This window comes from Trichosurus vulpecula, chromosome 3 (genome assembly GCF_011100635.1).
Source record: "Trichosurus vulpecula isolate mTriVul1 chromosome 3, mTriVul1.pri, whole genome shotgun sequence".
Lineage (NCBI taxonomy): Eukaryota > Metazoa > Chordata > Mammalia > Diprotodontia > Phalangeridae > Trichosurus > Trichosurus vulpecula.
This window is the reverse complement of record NC_050575.1, coordinates 195329463-195351363: the sequence shown is the minus strand read 5'-3', so window position 1 is coordinate 195351363 and position 21901 is coordinate 195329463. Positions and strand designations below refer to the sequence as shown.

At 37.1% G+C, this 21901-nt stretch overlaps 1 protein-coding gene across 3 annotated transcripts in view; it reads right to left on the bottom strand.

The window, feature by feature from the left end:
• Nucleotides 1–19465, bottom strand: part of ZNF217 (zinc finger protein 217) — a 29508-nt gene extending 10043 nt beyond the window's left edge. The window contains exons 1-2 of one of the 3 annotated variants that reach the window (XM_036750654.1): nt 18967–19465; nt 2746–4509 (exon numbers count right to left, since the gene is read on the bottom strand). In XM_036750654.1, coding sequence (XP_036606549.1) covers nt 2746–4144 — 1399 coding nt within the window. In that variant the 5' untranslated portion in view covers nt 4145–4509; nt 18967–19465. Of the gene's footprint in view, nt 1–2745; nt 4510–17542; nt 17615–18487; nt 18574–18966 lie in introns of those variants that run through there. The other 2 variants (XM_036750653.1, XM_036750655.1) reach the window with 2 other exon arrangements.
• Nucleotides 19466–21901: the final 2436 nt, after the last annotated feature.

The following is a 21901-nucleotide window of genomic DNA, read 5'->3' as shown; positions in this document are numbered from 1 at the left end:
TAGAAAACACTTTGTGGCTGGAAAAGAGAACTGCTTCCTCACTCAGAATGACGAATTTAGAAAATCATGCCAGTAAGTTACCAATCCTTGCTCTCCCAGCCACAGAAGAAATCCATTTCTTATTTAAGACCAACCAATAAGTTACCACTAGAGGGTAGTAGGTACAACTTAAACTTTAGCAAGAAGGAAAAACTGTGTTAAGCAAGATAGGCAATATTAAAATAAAAATTTTAAAACACTGATCAACTAATAAGCACTGATCTGCAGAAAATATCCCTCACTAAACCAAATGCTGCTCTCCAAACTGAATCAAATAGTTTATCGACTTCTTTTCAGTATCTTAAACTGACTGAAATAGTAGTCAGCAGAAAACTATTCTAGCTTATTTTTCTCCTTCAGGGAAGTACTTCTTAAACAGTACTATTTATCACATATATTTGCGGGTACTCTATACAAAAAAAAATGTCATCAATTACAAAAACCAGGCTCTCGAGGCTGGATCAACTCCAGTTCAACACCAAAGTTTTTTTCCCTCCCTATAAGAATTCCTGGACTCTAAGCAATTCTTACCCTTTTTGTTTTTTTCAAATCACAACTGATACAACATTCTACTACTATTACACAATGATGGAACAATTCCTTAAGATTAAACCACTGTAACAAAATCCAACTTCAAGTTACACTGCCCATTTTGCCTGAAGAAAATTTATTTCTTTGATGGCCTATCTTTGCTACATACCTGACTTAGAAGATTCTTAATATCTAACATCATATATACATATATAACATACAACATAGCTCCAAAATATTTTATGTTTAAAATAACAGTGAGGGAATTAGGCTAAATATCACTCAAAAATCTTTTGGTATGTAATGGAAAGACCCTTGATTTAGAGTCAGAAAACCAGTTTGATTTCATTCCTTCTGGTTTGACTTCCTTTCATTCTATGTGACCCTGAACCCATCATCTCTAAACTCTCTAGGTCTCAATTTCCTAACTTGTCAAACGAAGGAGTCGGTCCCTTCCAGCTCAAGATTAATGACCTTACGGAGGTATCATATTAAGATTATAATATGCTTTGGGTTTTAGAAAAGACCATGTGAATCACAGATTGGTATTACAGTTAAGACTCTTAATTGAAAGCACCACTTAGTATCACAAGACTTTTCTTGGAAAATGAAATGATATGTACACAAATATAATTAAGAATAAACCCTTTAATTTGAAATTTACTAATTTACTAATTCTACTGGGGTCACATGAAGTTGTCTAGTTAACCTTCGCAATTTCTCATTTCGAGCCAGGATTTACTTTCTATACATTGCAACCTCTAATAAATTATACAAGTTTCAAAATAATATTGAATATGCTATATATTTTTAAAAATATAACATTGGTTACTAGGATTTTTCAAAAAAAATAGTTTATAATGTTTTGATTTTTAAGAACTCACATACTTTATACCATTTCATGTATACTATTTAGTAGCCAAAATTTCGAGTATCATTGATCTTACTTTACAATTGGAGAAACTGAGGTTCAAGGATATTATGCCTTACCACAGGTTATTAAGCAAGCCAATTAAGCAGAACTAGAACTAGCTTAAGGTTATTATCGTTTTAAGTACTATTTTTCAGATGTGTAGCATAAGAGACCCAAAACAGTATCTAAACAATTGATGTCATCCTCTAAGCTACAACAAGCTACTACAAATTACAGAACTGAGCATTGATTTAGAAAAGAGTAACGTTTTTTCTTGCAAATTCATTCCCATTATATTTCTATATAATACTCAAAACTCAGAATGTTAATGACATTGTAGTACAGTGTCATTGTTTCTAAATTCAGAACACCTGAACTCAAAAATCCCAGGCTTTACTACTTAGTATGTATAGAACTTGTGCAAGTCACTAAACCAGTTTTCTGATCTGGAAAATGAGGGAGTTGGGCTAAGTAATCTTTAAAGCCCTTTACAATTCTAAATCCTAACATCACAATTATTGCTATATTAATGTCTGGGCTGGTTTAACTTAAGTGAGGCTTCTGTCCTTATTTGGGGGCTATTCAATTACCAAGTGTTTACTGGAAAAGTAATTCTGTGCTGTTTATAGTTTTGTTTACAAGGTATTACACAAAGTTTTAAGAAATACCCTTTTGAGCTCTGAGACAATCGGACAAAAATTTGGATTAATTCATTAATTTTTGATGAACATTAGTTCCCAAATATCTACCATATTTCTTCTCATACACAAAAGATGGTGCTAGTGCTTAAGTTGTTTTTCCAACAAAAGTGCTATATTTGTACTGTCATTTTTGTCAATTCTCATTGTGATAACTGTCACACATATTTGTTGGACAGGTGGGTGGAATTAGGAGTGTGTATAATCTGTTAAAGAACCAAATAAAGATAATTTCTTTTAAAAAGACAAAAATCACAAATTCTGGAAAATGCAAGTTAACAGCACCATCCCCACTTGACACTGATCATACCTATGCTTTTAATCCTTTATGTATACCAACAAAATAAGAAAAACAATTTCAGAGCTGGAAGGAATTAAACACATTCATTCTAAATGGTTCATTTTGCAAATGAATTTAGGCCTCAGAAGGCCAAGTGACGAGCAGCTAAGAGAGAGGTCTCCAGTATATTTTTCATTATGCTATAGTATTCTGTTAATTCTCAAAAACACGAAGGTAATAAAAAAATAATTTTGAGTGGGGAAATATTAAAAACTACCACTTACCTAAATGAAGCACTTCAGAAAGTCCATCTTCTGATCCATCTTCAGAACCACCTTCCACCCGATCCATTGTTCCATTTTCATCTAGAGCTGTGGCTAAATCTGGAGAATATGTTCTGTGTTGCCTTCCCTCAATAGAAGTTGGAGATTCAGCATCAGTTCTCCTTTCTCTTTTATGAACTCTTGAATGAAGGACTAGCTGATGGTATGTTCTAAAAACCTTGCCACACTCAGAGCAATGTGTTGGCTTCTCTTTATTATGTGTTGATTTGGGATCCACATCCATTGAAGGCACTTCACCACTAGTGTGTTTAATCTTTTCTTTGTCCTGTGAAAGACCAATTCCTGCACAATTGTTTTTATTTGTTTTGGACTTCCCAGTACTTTCAGCATGGCTTTTATTGGCATTCCAAATCTCTCCAAGTTCTTCTTTATCTGAACATGAATCATCATTGTCTGTACTTCCTTCTTGTCCTGGTTCTTTCACTTCTCCACGGCCAATAGCAACTTTGCCTTTGGTAGCCAACTGCCATGCTTGATATGTATTAAATGGATCTAACTCAGCTATCCATTTTGCAGGTTTCTTACTTTTTTCAGGTGTTGGGTTTGGTCTCAAGTTTAGAAATTGAAGAAATTCTTTCCTCTGAGATGACATTCCTCCTTCACTAGAGTCAACAGTTTGTGTTTCACTAGTAGAAACAGACTCTTTGGTGTGTACTTTACTGTGCTCAATTAGGCTTTCTTTATTTGGAAATAGGAAGCCACAAACCATGCAGATTTTGTAAGGCGATGTGATAATTTCAGCTACTTGTTCCTGTACAACCTCATTTATTGTCATTGGACTATCTAAGCCTTGCTGTAGTTTGTTTCTGGACCCAGGTTTGCCAGTATGTGTTCTCATATGATTTTTAAGGAACCAAGGTTCTTTGAATCTTCTTCCACATACACTACACCAGTAAGTGAAAGAGTCCTTATGTTTTTTCATGTGGGTCTCAACATCAAAGGCTCCACCAAATGTTTGCCCACAGACTTCACAGCTAAATTCTTCATTTTCTTTGCCATTCTCTTTCAGAGACTCTGTTCTCACTTGACTTTTGTCAAGAGGACTAAGATACTCTGCTTCAACACGGAGAACTGCTGGTTCACAAAGTGTGGGTCGATGTTGCATTAAGACATGTTTACTAAGATCTTCTGGATGTTTAAAAGTCTGTTCACAAAACATACAGTCCAAAGGCATACATCCTTCTGCTTGTATCAAAAATTTATCCTGAAGGTTTTTGTAAGAAATTGTGTTGGTCCCTTTTATTGATATTGATGCATCATTAATTTCCATACGGGAATCAACTGTACTGGCTATAACATCTGGCCCATCAATGTAGGCTAAGAGAGGCTGAGTTGGCATGTTTCTGCCACTTTTAAGTTTTATTTAAGAAGAATAATGTCAAGATTCCCTCAGAGAATTTCTGAGGTTATAATAAGGACACTTTTACGATGTATAACCTAAACTAGGTGTCAATATTATGGCAAATGTTACAAATGTCCACAATCAATTTTATGCTTATTTTTATAAGCCAAAGGAATCACTGATGTAGGTGAAGTCAAGTTATCTCCATAAACAAGGTATAAAGATTGCTAAGACTGTTTCAAACTTGCTTTGTATCAAATCAGCATGAAAATTAGTTCTCTTTATGTCTTCATGTAATTTGAATGATCCAGTTGAGCAGGAAGGAGTCAATCCCAGCAAGACTGATAAAGGATTTCTAATACCTATTAAGAAGAAAACAAACAGAAACATTAATTGAGGGTAAATCATTTTTTAAAAGCAGATAGAAAACTCAAAACTACTATAGAAGCTTACACATTCTGTCCTGTGAGAAAGGGTTTTTCCATTTGGTCTTCCCTCCCTAACACATTAGCAAGACATAATATATGGTCATACATACATGCATAAGTGAAATGTTAGTGGATTCATAATTCTTTTTATTCAAACATTTAGTACTATCTTTCTGACTACAGCCTTTCATAGACTTTCATTATAAGGAAGTTATTAAATCTAGATTCTAATAAATTACTTTTATATGATGCAACATATTAAAATGTTTGCACATACTGCTTTAGATAAAAGCGAAGGAAAATCAGATAGGTGTTTTGAACCGCTCAGTGTTCAAATCAAGAAAAGTATACTTCTCAATATAAAACTGGACCATAATGTTTACCTTAATCCTTAATAATGTCCTATAAAGCCATCTAGAAATTCAGATGCTTAGTTTTACTATACTTTATGGATGAGATCCAGATCCAGACCTTGCCCAGGAATCCCTGTGTTCAGCATTGTGATAAGAGATGGAGCCCACTCCTACTGTCACCCTGTCCCCTCCCAGCCACTCTTGAGGTGCAGCAGAGTGGAGGAAATCTAGACCCAAAACTTACCCTAGCCCTATACCTACCACACAGTAAACAGCTAATTGCCTGTAGAGTAGAGTGGCTGATCAATACCAAACATCAATAATATCTATCTGTTTCCATATAAAAATCACCTTTTCTCAAAGGTTCCACTCAAGTGAAGGGGAAAAACTGAGTTGGAACCTATGGTTGATTCTGATGTTACTAGGTAACTTTACTGTAATACTCCAAGTTTTAGGCACTGAACAATTTGTCAGAGATAAGCAGCAACTAGAGTGACATACCACTTTTGGAAAATGACAACTAACTTTTCTTGTTGAAGAAGTGTCAGATTCTTTAGCTAAACTACAGATAAGTTACTTTGTAAAATTATGTTTAAAATAAAATGGCATATGGTAATTCATATAATACCAAATTTTGTTCCATTCTCCTCTACTAGTTAAAAAAGCTATACCTCCCCTTCAATTTGTATTACGCACCAGCTAGGGGAAATAGTTATTTTTAAAGGTATTACTGCCCTTGGATCTCAAACTTTTGTCTTAAGCTAATTGTCACTGCATAAATTCGATTCTAATTGATTAAATCTGTACATTTATTATAGACATTAAAACTTTTAAAATTCTCTCCAAATTTTTTAGATTACTAGAACAGCCATTCCACAAGAAAAGCTTTCCTGTCTGGCTCCTAGTCTACTCTACTTTCTTCTATGACTTCTAAACCAAGAGTCCACTCAGATGTTAGCATTTTAGTAAAGTAGTGCACATTGTTTTTGTTTTTCAAGCAGTAATTCTGTTAGCCTATATCTCTCCTTGACACTGAGGACCACACCCCTCTTTCTTCCTTTGATTTTGATTCTATCTTGAATCTCTTTCTCCTCCACAGATTACTCCATTCATTCCTTTTCTACTTCCCTTCCTCTTTTCTCCCCTCCCCTCCCCTCTCTACTTGGACTGGTCTTCTTGCCCCTTCCTCTAGACCCTCTGGTAGACTCCCATGATTTTATTATACAACTAACTCCCAATCTGCATTTTTAACTCCTGATCTATATTCCCATATTCTCAAGTGCCTGACACCTTCACCCGAATGTCTAATGCCCTAAACTAAACCTACCCCTTTCCCATCTAAGTGTGTCCAGTCTATCTTCCCCTTCTCAAACTAAAGCATCACTATTTTCTTATTCATCCAAGCAGAAAACCATAGAATCAGTTTATTCTTCCCTCCTCCTCACATACAACAGTTGCTAAGTCTTTTCAACTCTCCTTTAGCAGTTATGTCCAGACCTTTCTATTTCCCCCATTGTGACTCAGAAGTCCCTCTTCAACTCTCACTTCCCTGCTTCCAATCTTTCCCCCTCTCCAATTCATCCTTCACATAACAAAAGTATTAGTCCTAGAGAGTAAATCTAATCCAGTCATTCCCCTTACACAAAGACCTTTAGCAGCTCTCCATGGCCTACACACAAGACAAAATATGAAGCTTTTATCCTGGCATTTAAGGTCCTTCACAGTGTGACTCTCATCTACCTCTCCAGACTTATTTCACAGAATTTGCCTTTCCACACAATGTAGCAGAAGCCCAATACTCCCCACACTTCATGCAATAGAAGCCCTCCTCAAATCCCGTCTGGTGAATCCTCCTTCTTCAAGTTCCAGGTCCAATGTAACCTCCATGAGGAAATACATCCTAACTTTTCTCAGCTCGAAGTGATCCCTCTCCTCCCCAATCTCTTACCCATGTTTGACCTCTCTTTCACATTCATCACAAGCTAACTTGTAATGTTGTAATAAGTACCTTAACAAGTTACTAAACTGTAAACTCCTAGACAGCAAGAATTATGTCATGTTTATTCTTTATTGCCCTAGTGCCTTGACCAGTGCACTCTACAACCCTTAAATGCTTAACTAAACTTAAAATGCCTATCTCAATGCCTCAAATTTTACTTTGTAGTAATCCCCAAAATAAGCATGTGATATATGGTGGAAGGTCCCAGTATAATGGAGAATACTTTGTATGTATATTAGTATCCAGTACTTAATATACAGGGCATCTGTGCTCATAATATTCAATACTTAATATACAAGACACCTGGGTTCTAGTTCTTGCTTTGTCACGACCCTTGGAAAGTCGTATCATATGCCTCAGTTTGGAGCAGACATTTTCTGATGTTCCTTAAATCTGAAAATCCCATGTTGATGTAGTTCCCTAGAGCAAACCCTAAACAAATCATTAATTATGTAGTATCTTAAGGTTTACAGTGAGCTATACCCACAATAACCTTGAAAGAGGTAAGGTGTACAAGTATTACTACCTAATTTAAAGACAGAGAAACTGGAAGGATTAAGTGATTTATCTATAGTATTAGCAGAACTAGAACTTGAACCCAAGATCTTGAGGGTCCTAGCCCATTGCTCTTTCCATCCTAACAATTACTTAAAGAGTTGACAGACCATACTTCAGATACAATCCCTTTTAAAAGGACAATTATTACGACATGGGTATTTCTGTTTACAAGAGGCAATTTGGTGTAATGGATAGAGGGCTAGAAGGACCACAAGACTTGGGTTCAAGTTCAACCGCTGACACATAATAGGTTTAAAACCCTGAACAAGACAATCTCTCAGTGCTCTAGGTCAGTTGTATTGAACCCAGATAGAAACAGGAGCCACTAAATCATACATGAGAATCCCTGGCTGCATAACGATTCATAAAACCACATAAAAACATTTATCTATGTCCTACTGTATTTTTATTTTGTTAACTGTCTCCCAATTACATTTTAATTTGATTCAGGATTACAAGGGATGTTGTATCCCTGAGTGTTTGTTACCTCTGCTCTGGACTAAGGGGCCTGCATTGGCAAGAAATCTCTTCAGCCAGGACTTCTCTATACTAATGAAATCACAAATATGGTCCCTATCCCCAAGTGTAATTTGGGCATACTCAAGCCATAAGGAGTATTTTCCAAAACGTGTTATTATAATATCACTTACATAAAAGTAGTTGAAAGAGTATTCAGATGTCAGACCTTGAACAGGTAGAAAATGCCTTGCTTTATAAAAATCTTGGTTGTCCCACATCATAAATTGGGGGAGGGGGAGGAGAGGCTATAAAAAGAAGAACATTGGACTGTGGGACCTGAGTTGCAAGCTCCCCCAACCCAAACTCCTTAATTAACTAGTAATATGATCTTGGGCAAGAGTAACTTCTATCCTCTGGGCCTCATTTCGCTCATCTGAAAAATAAAGGGGAGGAGAGAGAGGAGAGAGAGTTGCACAGAATGATCTTTAAAGTCACCTTTAACATACTATAAAATTCTAAATAAACTGGTCACCTCTGTTAATTTCATACCATCTAGATAACTGTAATTGCTGTAATCAATGCTCTTCCAATGTTCCACACCCCGCCCCCCTCCACAAACACTAAGAAAAGGCCAACCTAAAACCTATAAACAAGGTGGAAAAAATCCTTGAATGGTACTTCTGAGCCCTTATATGTACCTATATATTTTTTTCTTTTACATAAGCCTCTTTTTGGAAGGGAGTGGGGACGGCAGTGTTAGTCAATGGTCAGACTCATCTATTTTGCTGATATTTTGGCCTTGTTTTTATATTGGTGGCAGAATTTTAAAGTTTATAGACCTAAAATCAAATTTCAATAGGTTAAAACACATCAGTATTTCTCTACTTTGCTATTTGCGGCTGCCAGATGACACTTGCTATTCCTAGAGTATAATAAAAAGTAAATCATACTCTAAAGCTGCTATAAAATAGTTTACCATCAGCCCTCTATCCAATTCATAAGGACAACTCTTCTTTCTCCCAATCTCATGAAATACACAAATACACACACACACACACACACACACACACTTCTAGTCAGTATAATTATACATATATACTAGGTCAAGTCTTTGAATTGTAAAATTGTTGTATACTTTAAATTCCATACCACTGATGTGTGCCAAACAGACCAATAAATACCTTTAACAATACAAATATATCAGAGCTTCAAGAAAAAAGCTTAATGGCTTAAAAAATAATATGCAAATTCTAAGTAAATACAACTAATGGTCTACTAAATGGTGACATGTTCCCAAATCACCTCTTTCCGGATTCATTAGATTTTCCACATGTGTAATATATAACTTAAATTGCACAAGTCTTTCATGATAAACCAAATGACCCTTCTGGATAATTAAATAATCGGGAGAAAGGAAAACACAAGGTAAAATATTCTGTACGTTAGAGTTTAGGATTACAGACAAGTAAAACTATCACCATAGTTCCTTGCACATAGTAGGTGCTTAATGAATGTTTACTGAAGTAATAAAATGAACGTAAGAAAAAACTTCCCCAATTATACAAGATTCTAAATAAGGTTCAAGTAAACGAAGACATATGACCTTCAGCCTTTATACCTTATGACACCTAAGGTATGTGGTTAACCAATATAACTGCGTACTGTGACACATAATAGTGTACTTAAATAATCCTAACATAAACAAAAGGAGACAAAATTTTGTACTCATTACAATATACTCTTTGAAATCTTATATTAATAAAAAGTATTTCAAAAATATATTTGCTTCTTTTAGATTAATTCTTTATAAACTGGGGCATTACTAAATATAACAACCAGTAATTCTGAATCTGTAGATCTTAAAACCAACAAATGCAAGATTGCACAATGTTTGATGAAAAGCACAATTTGGGCAGGTCTTAGTATAACAAATTAATCTGATTGCCACATTGCTGACACCTGCTGTATTTCTGAAGTACAGCTAAACAGATGTAATGAAAAGGATGGAAAAAAAAAAGGTGAGTAGAACATGGGGAAATGGAAGGAGTCATGCAACTGCTATCAGGGAACCTTGGGTTCCAATCACCTCTGCCAACTGCTAGTTATGAGGTGTTTGGGCAATTTGTTTAATTTCTCTGGGCCTTAAATTCTTTAATCTGTAAAACGGGATACCACCACTTCTAATACCTATCTTACCAGGCTGTGGTGACACTGATGAGAGTATGTAAAATGCTGCTGCAAAAACACTATAAAAGAGTGTCCCAAAAATCTTAGTGTAAATCTTGACTAAGACTTTTGGGACCACCCTGTATACATATTAGCTTCCATTATTCAAAATGTACCAGAGTTGTTGATTTATGAACTATTAAATATAATTTTAAAAATATTTTCTATATATTTGGAAGCAAACCTCATCTGTCCCTTTTCATCAGAAAACAAATGGATCATGACAAATTCTCATCTTTGACTTTAATACAAATTGCTATCTGGAATACCATTATTTTCAAGTTCATAGAATCTAGATCCGGGAATCCAGAATTTCTAGAGCTGGAAGTAGAGAAAGCTAAGGCCCAAGAACATGAAGTGACTTGCCCAAAGTCACAAAAGTAGTGTCAGAGGTAGGGTATGAAACCTAGTCCTCTAACTCCAAAGCCAGTGAGTGCTCTTTCCCTTACTGTACTTTGTCCTTAAATAAATGAAAATCTTTTATACAATTAAGACTAAAATTGACTTCTTTTAAGAAGCCTTGTGAATAGGCTCAAAGAGGTTGATTTTCAAAAATGACAAGGATATGTCTAAGATTTGCTCATTTTTTAACCTAAAGAACACTTCCTATTGCATTCCATCTACTTTTAATTAAAAGTAGCACTAGACAATTAAATTCCTTACATTTGAAACATGTTCCAATTTGCTCCAATTCAAAGAATAAAACTTCTATGAAAATTACCAAACTTTAAATTCAAGAACCAGTTACAAGGCTATCTTCAGTTTCCATGATGCAGAGAATTTGTTTAGCTATCTTGATATAGAGCATAATTAATAAAAACAAGTTTTTTTTCAGAAGAATGTTTAAGAATATTATCTTTCTACAAGTTTGTTTTAAAAATAAACTTTTTCCAAACGTACTTTTTTCTCATGTGATTACCGCTGCAATTTTATTCCAGAGATCATTTGTATTAAACATGCTCATTTTTTTTAAACTTTAAGATGTATTTTTAAAATTGCTATCCATAAACAATGTCCCAAATTTGGTCTCCTGTTAGAAATAAGAAAATACAACCTGTATTGTTAAAAGCACTGGCTAAAAATGCATGTCAAAAGAAAAAAAAAATCACAAAACCAACTCAAAACTTTTATGTACCAAAATTAGGTTAAGACTCAATATTACCACTTAGGACATTAGAGACTTTATATATCAAACTTATCAAACTTCTTCCTTTCGCATACATTTCAGATTAGACTTAAAGACCTTAGAATTTGAACAAATTGTCAGTCAGCCCATCTCATTTTCAGCCTCAGAGTGTAAAAATACCTACAAGTTCTAGTTATGAAGTTTGAAGATTCTCCAATGTAGTCCCCTACTTTGAATGACATTAGAATATGCTGTCCCTAGTTTTTCAATCTGATGAGTGGAGAAACACCCACATAATCTACAGTGGCAATCAGTAAACTTGTAACTTTAAATCATTCATCACTATTTCAAGGAAACCACCAAGGTCATAACCCATGGGCCAAATGGGCAAACTCACATTCCCAATGTACCCAGCTAAAGCAAAATACTTAAGATTAAAAGAAGAGAATGCAGAAGTTCAAATTATAATTTATTCTACCAGATCTAATGGAGAACTAGTGAGATTCTACAGAAAACATGCATGTTTTCTTGAAATTACATGCAAATAAGTTGGTTATAAAAAGTTATTTGGTGATATAAAGTATTCTTTTACTGTCATCATGCTAACGAAATTTAGCGATAAGATTAGAAGCTGTCAGAATTGTTACATATCTAGACTGTAAATGAAGTTCACTGTCAACTTACATCTGACCTTAACTGAATCATTTTTAAACATTAATTTTACTTCCTATAACTACATTGCAAATTTCTTAATTTGGAAGGAATTACTATTTTAAACTCTCCTTCAAAACACAAATCTCTAAGCAAAAAAGAAACTATAAAAGTTACTGAAAAGTCAAGCATATTTAGAAACAAAGAAAATAACCATTTCTGGGAATAACCTTTATTCCATTATTTAACCTGTTTACTCTAAGAATTAAGAAGGCTGGATGGGATTAAAGTGAAGTAAAGCCTAAGAGTTGCTTTAACATGGTGCAGTGGTTCTACCTACACTTATTTCTTCTCTCTCCACCAAAATTAAAATACATATGATAAGCAAACCACAAGATGTAAAATTTTATAAACTGCCACTCATGAACCTCACATTTTCATAAGATGGCTGGCTCTATTCCTTTTCAGGAAACAATATGATGACTGCAACAGAACTGATTTAAACAAGTATTTCAGCTTTATTTAATATTTAGACATACCCATCAACACCACAAAGGTAGATTATTTCATTTTGTCTTGTTAGTCCCAAAAGTTCCTCCACTTGGTGGGAGAGTAAGCAATAATATGAAAACTAAGTTTCCTGACCCCTTTTCAACTAACTAGCTCATTTTGAAAAACAAGAAATAAATGAGTCACCTTTCATGTGAATGATTGAAGGTAACGATTAGCATTTTGTGTAAGGTTAGTATACAATACTGAAAGTGAACTATTTAGAAAAATATCCAGATTACAAAATATCACCACTCTCCCATTCATCAAAATCATTACTATGTCTACTAACTAGAACTGAAATTTTGCTCATAGAAATTTAGAAAAATTTAGTATCAATCACCCAAGTAGCCTCAAATGGGAATTAAAAATGTATTGTATCAGAATTTCAAAAATAACATGTATTTAAACCAGAAAGCATAGAAATCTGGTTTTAAAAGTTCTTTCAAATATGTAGAAACACTCCTATGCACATTTATACATCAATTATATAAATGGCATAAGTCACCCAACCCTTAGTTGCCACAATTAATTTTAGACTAGTCTGTTTTCCTTGAAGTGAAACTGTAATATGGGGTGGTTATATTAAGTAGAATCAAGTGTATCATTATTAGTAATTATTAGTGAATAATTGAATAAATAGAAACACTGATATGGGTTCTCTCTCCAACATTTGTATCTGTAAGACACCCCTTAAAAAAAATAAAAAGCAAAATGGAGAACCAATGAATGTGAATGCCAATACATTAATCTAGACATCTGCCTCTACATTACCACTCAGAAATATATATAGATTTGCCTCCAAAGACATAAAGAAAAATAAGGAAAATAAATTAAACAAAAATGTCTACTTCTTTGTATGGCTTAACTCTAAGTAACAGTAGTCTTATTGCACCACTTTATCATAAAATGACCAAACTGTTGGACCAAAATTTCCAGGAACCTTTATTTTTTCTTATTCCCCTTGGAAGGAAGTAATGGGAATGTTTTGAATATTAAGCTAATAAAAGTTACCTAATATGAAGTTATCTGATGAACACCCTAATAGTGCTAAGCAGAGAAACTTCTGATGGTAACTGGATACATGGGACTTCCCCTACTTAGTAACAATTCAGTGCTACTGCAGAGGAAGTCAACCTGTTCATGATGGATTGGTGGCTTTATGAAATGAAAGAATGGCTTTTTTTAAAACTTCTTTAAAATAAATTTTCTATATACTCCAGAAGTCTGATTTTTAAGTTTCTTTCCCCTGCATAACCAGATTAAGTTGCCCATTAAAAAGATGTTTTCACTAAGATGGGAAAAATTCTCAAAATTATTCAACTGTTACAAGTTTGTATTTTTATTTCATTAATCAGTTCTAACACTGAAGTCTCACATATAATCCAAATAGAATCGTATAACATACAAATATTTTACTGTCCCATGCCTAAATTCAGAAAATGTCATTTTTATGTGCAATACATGTTTGCTGCCATAGGCAAAATGTAAAAATTCCAGCTATATGGCAATTTACATTTACCCTAGTTACTAAAGATTGTCTTTTGAGATAAGCAAAGACGTGTAAATTAACTGCCATTAGTAGCCACGTGTTCACTAGCTCTAGTTGTGCTAAAAGTATAAAAATATTTTGTTTTCAGAACAAAAAAAACAAACTTCACTTTCCAGATTTGGGGCTTTTTTTTTTCTGAGGGGAGGAGAGGGAATGAGGAAGGGAGAAGGCTATCTTACAGTAATTTGAAAACTAAGATAAGTCAGTTCATATTTTCCTATGATTGAAATCACCATAGGTTTAAATAACTGCTTGCCTACATCCAGTTCCCATATTCACTTGATGAAATGGTAAAGAAAGCTTAAGCAGGACTTAAGTTACTAAAAGAAAAGTGCCTTGTTAAAAATTGGGGAAAAGGCAAATTAAAGTAACTTTTTTCCAACCCTCAACAAGGTGCTTACTATCTAGTTCCAAAAATAAATTTAGTACTCTTCACCTTGTCTCACCATCTTTCCAGTCTACTTGTAAAATATACCGTTAAAGGATTAACCTTAAACTGGAAGGCAGGAATATGCTAAATAGTTGGTATTAACACATTTAATCAAGCTATGCCTAAAAACTCTTAAAAAAAAAATCACAATTTAGAGTGTGCCCTGGCATCTATCATTCAAGTGGGTGTGACAACTTTAACTAGGAAGTTTAAATACCAGAAATGTGAATAAGGAGAAACAATGTTAGAAGCTTTACTCAGAACATAAAATTATCTGCTTTAGGAAGCAAGCCAGATAAGTAGATTCCTTCCCCCCCCCCCGAATTGTTTTAAAGATTCAAGTACCATCAAAATTGTTCAAAAGTTCATTTTCAACCAATTTTTTTTACAATTTATAGATAACAATTTTATAAAGTGGAAAAAATAGTTCATTTTATAAGCTCCCCTGATGTTCTAATCAAGCATCTTAGAATTAATACAGCTTCAAGGCTGAGTAAGAGCAGCCCTGCTGAGTCACTATATCACTTTATAATAAATATCCTTTTCAATGCAGAAAGGATTTGTTGTTGTTGATTTCTTTTGTTTTAAAGAGAGGAGGAAGCATATATCTGAAAATGAAGAAATTCTATTAAAAGATTTGATAGATTACTATAATCCTCAATTATTTAACAGGCCTACTTTTTAAAAAGGAAAATCAAACTTAAGATATCCAGGGAGGCAAATATGGAATACTATGTGCTAAAGGGACTACGAGTCTATTAAACTAATAACCCCCTCCCTCCACCTCTCTTTTGCCCTCCCCATCCCCTTAATAACTGAAAAAGTATAAGTGTATCTAAATAGATTTCTTGAAAAAGAAAAAAAACTATTCTTCTAAACAGAATTTCTGGATGCTTCCCCCCCCCCCCCCCCCCCCCGCCTCCTTTTTGAATAGAAGTGAAAAGCAATTACAGAAAATACAAGAAGCTCTCAAATTCTTTCTTGAAAGATATTAAAAGACAAGCAAGGTTCAGGGTAGGAAAGGTGTTATGAAGATAAGATGATTAAATGAAGTTGGAAACTAAGGGGAAAGTATGTACTTTACCTATAAAGTCAGTCTTTTTTTTTTTTACTTCCTCCTCCTACATGCAAATAGACATGCAATTCTTTTCAAAAGACTGTCTTCCTCTTCAAACCAATATTCAAAATCCAAACACACAGAAGGCCATTAAACTTGTTTTTTCAGTCATTTCACATAAATAATGAACTTGTTTTTTGCATGTTATTATCAACAACTGAACTTATTTTAAGCAAGTCATTGCCTTTTAGAAACTCTAGTAGCACATGTACCTGATAAAAAGGCAGTGAATTTCTTTCTTCAAGACTTTGAAGAGACTTTTCCATTACAATCAAATCAAAAAAATTGTCTTAAATACTAAATAAAACAGAACCTAGAATAAGCACGACTACTCTGAAGAAGAGAAAAAAAACTTAAGCTGCCATGAGGTGGACACACCTTAAATGTACTTAGTACACATTAACTATGCAAGTACAAACTAGTGGTGACTTTGTCTAACTTTTTGACTAAAAAGCAGTCAGATATTACTACTGTGCACTTGTCTTTTCATATATATAGCTTAAAAAAATTTAAATGATAAACAGCTCACTTGTTTTAAATATTTTATAAAGTATAATATCTTAATATATGAGCTCAACATAGCATAGTCTTACATGACAAAGTACAGTATAATGTGAACATTTAAACTTACTACTTGACACCAGACAAAAGAAAAGGTAAAGGGCCTTCTTGCAAAGACCACTAGTGTTCCAGTACTGGAAGGCAGCTGTTGTTACCCTGCCTTTTCTTTTGTTGTGCTTAATCTCATGTCAAGTCATTCAACCAACTCAAAAGCGATGAAGACATAATTGAATCAACCTGAACTAAATCAGATCTATGGTTCTTAAATAGCTATATACAGTTTAATGATTCCAAAATACCTAGGAATATATTAAATGAGCTGATTTAGTACATGTAAGAAACCATTTAATGACCCCAAACTAGTCAGTCAATCCAATATGATTGCCATTTATTTAATACATACTAAGAAGGAAAGCTTCAATCCTTACAGGCTGACTTCCAAAAGACAAATTTTGAGTCTTATAATTTTACAATGTAACTGCAGGTCAAAATATTGAGTCTAAATATAACTATCCTCAAGTGTTTTTTAGTTGCTAGAACTGTGGTAAACAATCTATTGATAAAGTAATAAGAACTGGCACATCACACTTGGCAGGTCTTTCTTACTCATGTAACTAAACTTTTAGGAAAAACTCCCCCGCTTTCCCAACCCCAGCCCCACCCTCACCCCTCCTTCTACCCGCGGAAGAATGCAGTTTACCCTACTTCATTGGCCCTACCCTCTAATCGTAAAATATTGGTTCAAACTCGAGAATTTATTTGGCTTATATACCAGATTTCCCCAAAGTTGAAACTTTCCCAAAAGTGAGGTGAAAACACTTCTGAGGATTGTCCGAGCCCTCTATCACTACTTTTGATAAACACAAAACTAAACCTTTAACAAACAACAGTATGCAATCATTGGGCAGCAAGTCACTGCCTGCTATTCAACTTGTAGTTAAACGCTTTCCTCTTCTGAATCTACCAGATCATATCACACTTGCATTTTAAGGTTCAGTAAAGTATGAAATAAAGTCTATTTTATCTTTTACTTGAAGTTAGGTTATTCCATCTACCCTTCACCTCCTCAAAGACACTTCCCTTTTTGTACACTTTTATGCTAACATTTCACTGTTTCGACCCCCTAGGTTCCTATTTCTATTTTCAGCTTACTCTCTCTCACTCTGCTTGTTTTGCCTCTTCTTTCCACTAGAACTGGGGTTATAAAGTTATTCTTTAAGCTTTCAAGGTCATTTAAAAAGAAAGCATGCGATTCCTTAAAAACCTGCTTACACACATACAGTGAACGAAACCTTTTCAAAACGCCTTTCATCAGTAAATCAATAACCCGCATAGCTATGTACTGGAAGACCACTTCAAAACTATTACTTCAATTCAAATACTTACAAGGAGTCACACACAGACGAGATTATACAGAGGCTCATTAAAGTACACGCAGGAAGATTGCGGTATCTTCAGAAACAAGCACCCCAAACAGCAAGAGAAAACATAACCTAATGAGGTTTTCTATAGATTAAAAGATGACCGAGATGTATCTGGAATCAGTTGGGCACTTCATTTTTCCTTGTTTAAAGAGCTCTCTATTGTTGTTGCTAACGCCTTGTTAGGGCTTATTGTTTTGCTTTCCTAACTTCCTACCCATCCACAATTAAAACGCTGCCACACAGACGATCAGAAGGTGGGTGAACTCCCAAAACACACTCCCCACTACCTCATCAAAATAAATAAAAGCACCCCAGTGAAACAAAAAAGAAAAGAAAAAAAAACTGACAACGGATCGATAAACTTTTCATTAATAGCTCCCCCCCCCCACGAGCCACACAACTAACCCTTCCTTAGATCAGCATCTCCCTTACAAAGAAATGTTAACTGCCCCTCACTAACCCCCCCCAAAAGCCATTTTGAATATTTAAAATAGTGCGTGTGTAAAAATGTATTTACACATAGCTATCCAAACACCATTAATGCACACATTCATTTAGACAGTGTTATTTTCCTGGTTATTAGAAGCTGGGGGGTTGGGGGCACCAAAGGGACAAAAAATGGGGAGAGTGGAGAGATGTTATCAAATGGGGGGGGTTGGGTGGGAGACCCGAGAAGTACAACCCGAGGGAGCGTGGGGATGAAACTGAGTGGGGGGGATGCCAGGGCCAGAAGGCAATGGCGGGGGTGGGGGGGGAGGAAAAAAAAATCAGAGACACCGAACTTCAGAGGAAATGTTTTCTTCTCTTCCCCATTTCTTCTCTTCTCCCTCTCCTCCCCCCTCCGGGCCACCTCTCCCCCCTCAGGAAGCTTGCCCACCCCTCCCCCTCCTGGCCGGCCCCCCTTTACCTGCCGCTCCTGCCCCTCTGCCATTTCCTCCCTCAGCGGCGGCCAGGATTAAACTGACACCACACGAGTTGAGGGTTTGAATGAGGAGCCAGGGGGTGGGGGGCGGAGAGGAGGTGGAAGGGGAAGGAAGGAAGGAGGGAGGGAGGGGAGGGAAGACAGGGAGTTTCTCTGCCTTTTGTGCGAACACCTCATGGAGAGCCCTGCCCCCGGTGCCACCTTCCTCCCCTAGGCAGCCTCGGACTCATCCCTTGACAGCCCCCCTCCTCAAGAGACCCCCCCCATATTACACACGCAACTTCTCACAAGACGGGAGGGGGGCAGGCGGAATACCCTTACCCCAATCTCGAAACCCCGGACTCCAACGCCCCCTCCCCAGATGGCCAGAAGAGGGAGGCTGAAATCTGGGGGGTAAGAGTGGGGGTCCCCTGCACACACACGCACCTCCCCCCCTCCCGTCCTCCCCTCTGGGGTAGTCTCACCTCAAGCGGGAGGAGGGCGAAGGTGGGCTGGGCGGAGGAGGTGGGGGACGCCTGGGGACAAGTGTGAGAGGGGTGCACAGGGCAGGGAGAAGGGCGCCCCCTAATCCCTCCACACGAAACTACTGCCTGGGGGCAGCGGGGCTCGGGGGCCGGGGGCAGGAGGAGGAGGAGAAGGAGGAGACCGAGGTGGTGGAGGAGGAGGAGGAGCTATTGAGGCTGCTGGAGCTGCTGCTGCTGCTGTGGAGGCTGCTGCTGAGGAGGAGGAGAACGGGCTTCTCCATTGCAGTTGGGGATTGTTTGTAAATTGTTACGGTGCAGCTGTTGCTCCCTCCTCGCTCCCTCCTCGCTCTGGATCGCCAAACCCCGATACTCCGCCTCTTCTCCCCCTCCTCCGGACCAGCACGGGCTAGCCGAGGCTCCGCCCCCTCAGTCTCCCTTAAGGCCCTCCTCCTCCTCCGAGTCTCCCCGAGTCCCCCCTCCCCTCCCTTTTCTCCTCCCCACCTTATCTGCCCCGCCCACAGCCACCACGTGATGGGCAGCGCGCGACCCCCTCCACCCCCGCGCGTTCCCTCCACACCCGCTCGCCCTAGAGCCCCGAGGGCTGGCTTGGACTGCGTAGCGCACACATCCTCGACTTCGTACCTTCTAAGGGAGGAGAGGACAGGAAGGGGGATGGGGGAGGAGGGAGTCGGAGCGCGCGCGCCAACAAGACCCGGCGCGCGCCCCGGCAGTTCAAGTGACAGGTAGAAATAGGGGCGGGGGGGAGGGGGATGGGGGAAACAGAGAAAGCGGGAAGGGGGTACGGAAAGTGAGGAGTGCGCAGACTCGGAAGGGACCTGACCCTTTCTCTCTCTCTCCTGGCGCCCCCCCCCCCACTCCCGCCCTGCCAAGGTGGGTAGTAGAAAGAAAAGGGAAATAGCCAGGAATTCCGAGTGCTTAAAAAAAAAAACATTGGTAATGACTCCGTGGTGGTGAACTGGGCATTGCCATAGCTGTGAAGAATAGATTTTTCATCAGTAATCAAGCTGCCTGAATGTATCTATCTTCTCTTTCTTTTACTACAGACATTTGTCATTCTTTCTTCAAAACTCTTTTCAGTTCAGTTCTTCAGCTTCTATGAAATTTGTTGAAGACTATTATAAAGCAAGGCATTTGAGGATACGTGCATGAAAAACCAGAGCCCCTTTACTTGAAGGCACTTCCAAGCGATGGGCTAAAAACCAAAGCGTTTTGCAAACCTCAAAAGGGTGTAAAAACATGAAATCGTGTGATTGGAGTAAAGTTGGGGGTTTTTTTTTAAATAAAAATCTAGGAAATGAGCAAGTTTGAATAACATGCCTATGTGTTACTAGCTTGAGAACTGAGGCGTCTAGGAGCCATGCTTCTCATTTATCAACTTGGACATTAGAGAAAAGATGTTATGTTGGGTAGGGGTACTTGATTTTTCATTTATACTGGCTAAACACAGCATTTCAGAGCAGCTCCTTAAACAAGAAGTGTTTGCTTTGTTTAAATAACAGATGAGATATTGGTGCATCTCTTCCAAAGCTGCCCCTAGATAAAAGGGGAAGGGGTGAGTGGAAGAGAACCCTGCAAAAAATGAGTCAAAAGCAGCAAATTATTTTTCTCCATTAAAAGATCAAAAGTGTTATTTCCCAACCTCCTCTAGCTTACAAAAAGAGGTACTGAATCTGATATTCTGTGATATTCCCCCATGTTGAGCCATGAAGAGGAACTGTGGGAGAAAATTAGACCAGTATCTGTCATTCCCTGGCTCTCAGTTTCCTTATCTGTAAAATGGGGTTGGGGGGTGGGGTGGCGGTGGTATTAGATGATCTCTCAGGCCCCACTCAGTTCTACATCTATGAATCTTTGTTCACACCTTTCCTCCCAAACATGATGCAAATGTAAAAAAATGAGCCATACAGACACTACATGGAATCAAACTTTCGTCAACTCAGTACATCCATAATGAGAGAACTTCAAATGCTTCAGAAAAAGAGAAAATGAATAATATCACTTTAAGTAAATAAGAAAAAAAAGTACAGATTATTTCTTACCAAATGAAGAGGACTTTTGCAATGGCCTCCTTATATGCTGCTATCACACTTGATCTGGCTACTTCTTTATGAAAGTAAACAAATGAATGACATTTTTAACTAATCAGTAACCCAGCCAAGACTAGATTCTATATCTCAGATTCTTAATTCTGTCCCATTCCAACCTATCCACCCAGCTACCAAAATGGCTTTCTTAAAGTTCAGTTCAGACCCATCACTTCCAAACTCAAATTTCATGAATCCCTATCATATTTGGGATCAAATGTAAAATACCCTATAAGTATTCAAAGCACTTCACAACTTGGCTCCAATTTACCTTTTCAGCTTTATCCATATTATTTTCTCTTTATGCACTCTAGAGTCCAGCCATTCTTGGCTTTCTCACTGTTCCTATATATACAACACTTGGTCTCTCCTCCCCATCCAGGAAATGCACTCCTTTCTTTCTCCCTCCCCTCCCCTCCCCCACTTAGAAATTCTAGTTTCCTTTGAGACTCACCTCAATTACCACCTTCTACTTGAGCTCTTTCCTGATATCTCCTCCCCTCTCTCCCCGTCTTCCCCCCTCTTCCCACCCCTCCCTCCAGCTGCTAGTATATTTCTCCTTCAAAAATTACTTTCTGTATTCTTTTATAGGCACATGTTTGTCTCTGCATTTAGACTGTAATCTTGGAATCGGGGACTGTTGCTTTTGCTTTAATATTCCTAGCACTTAGCCCATAAGTAGTCACTTTCTAAATACTTGTTGATTGATTGACCTAAGTACATTAACCTTTAAATAGTGATGTGAAAATTTCTATTGTCTTTTTTCATTTGTTTAATTTTTTAAAGTGGCATTACTAGAGTAATACAATAACTGACTGTGCTATGAGCCT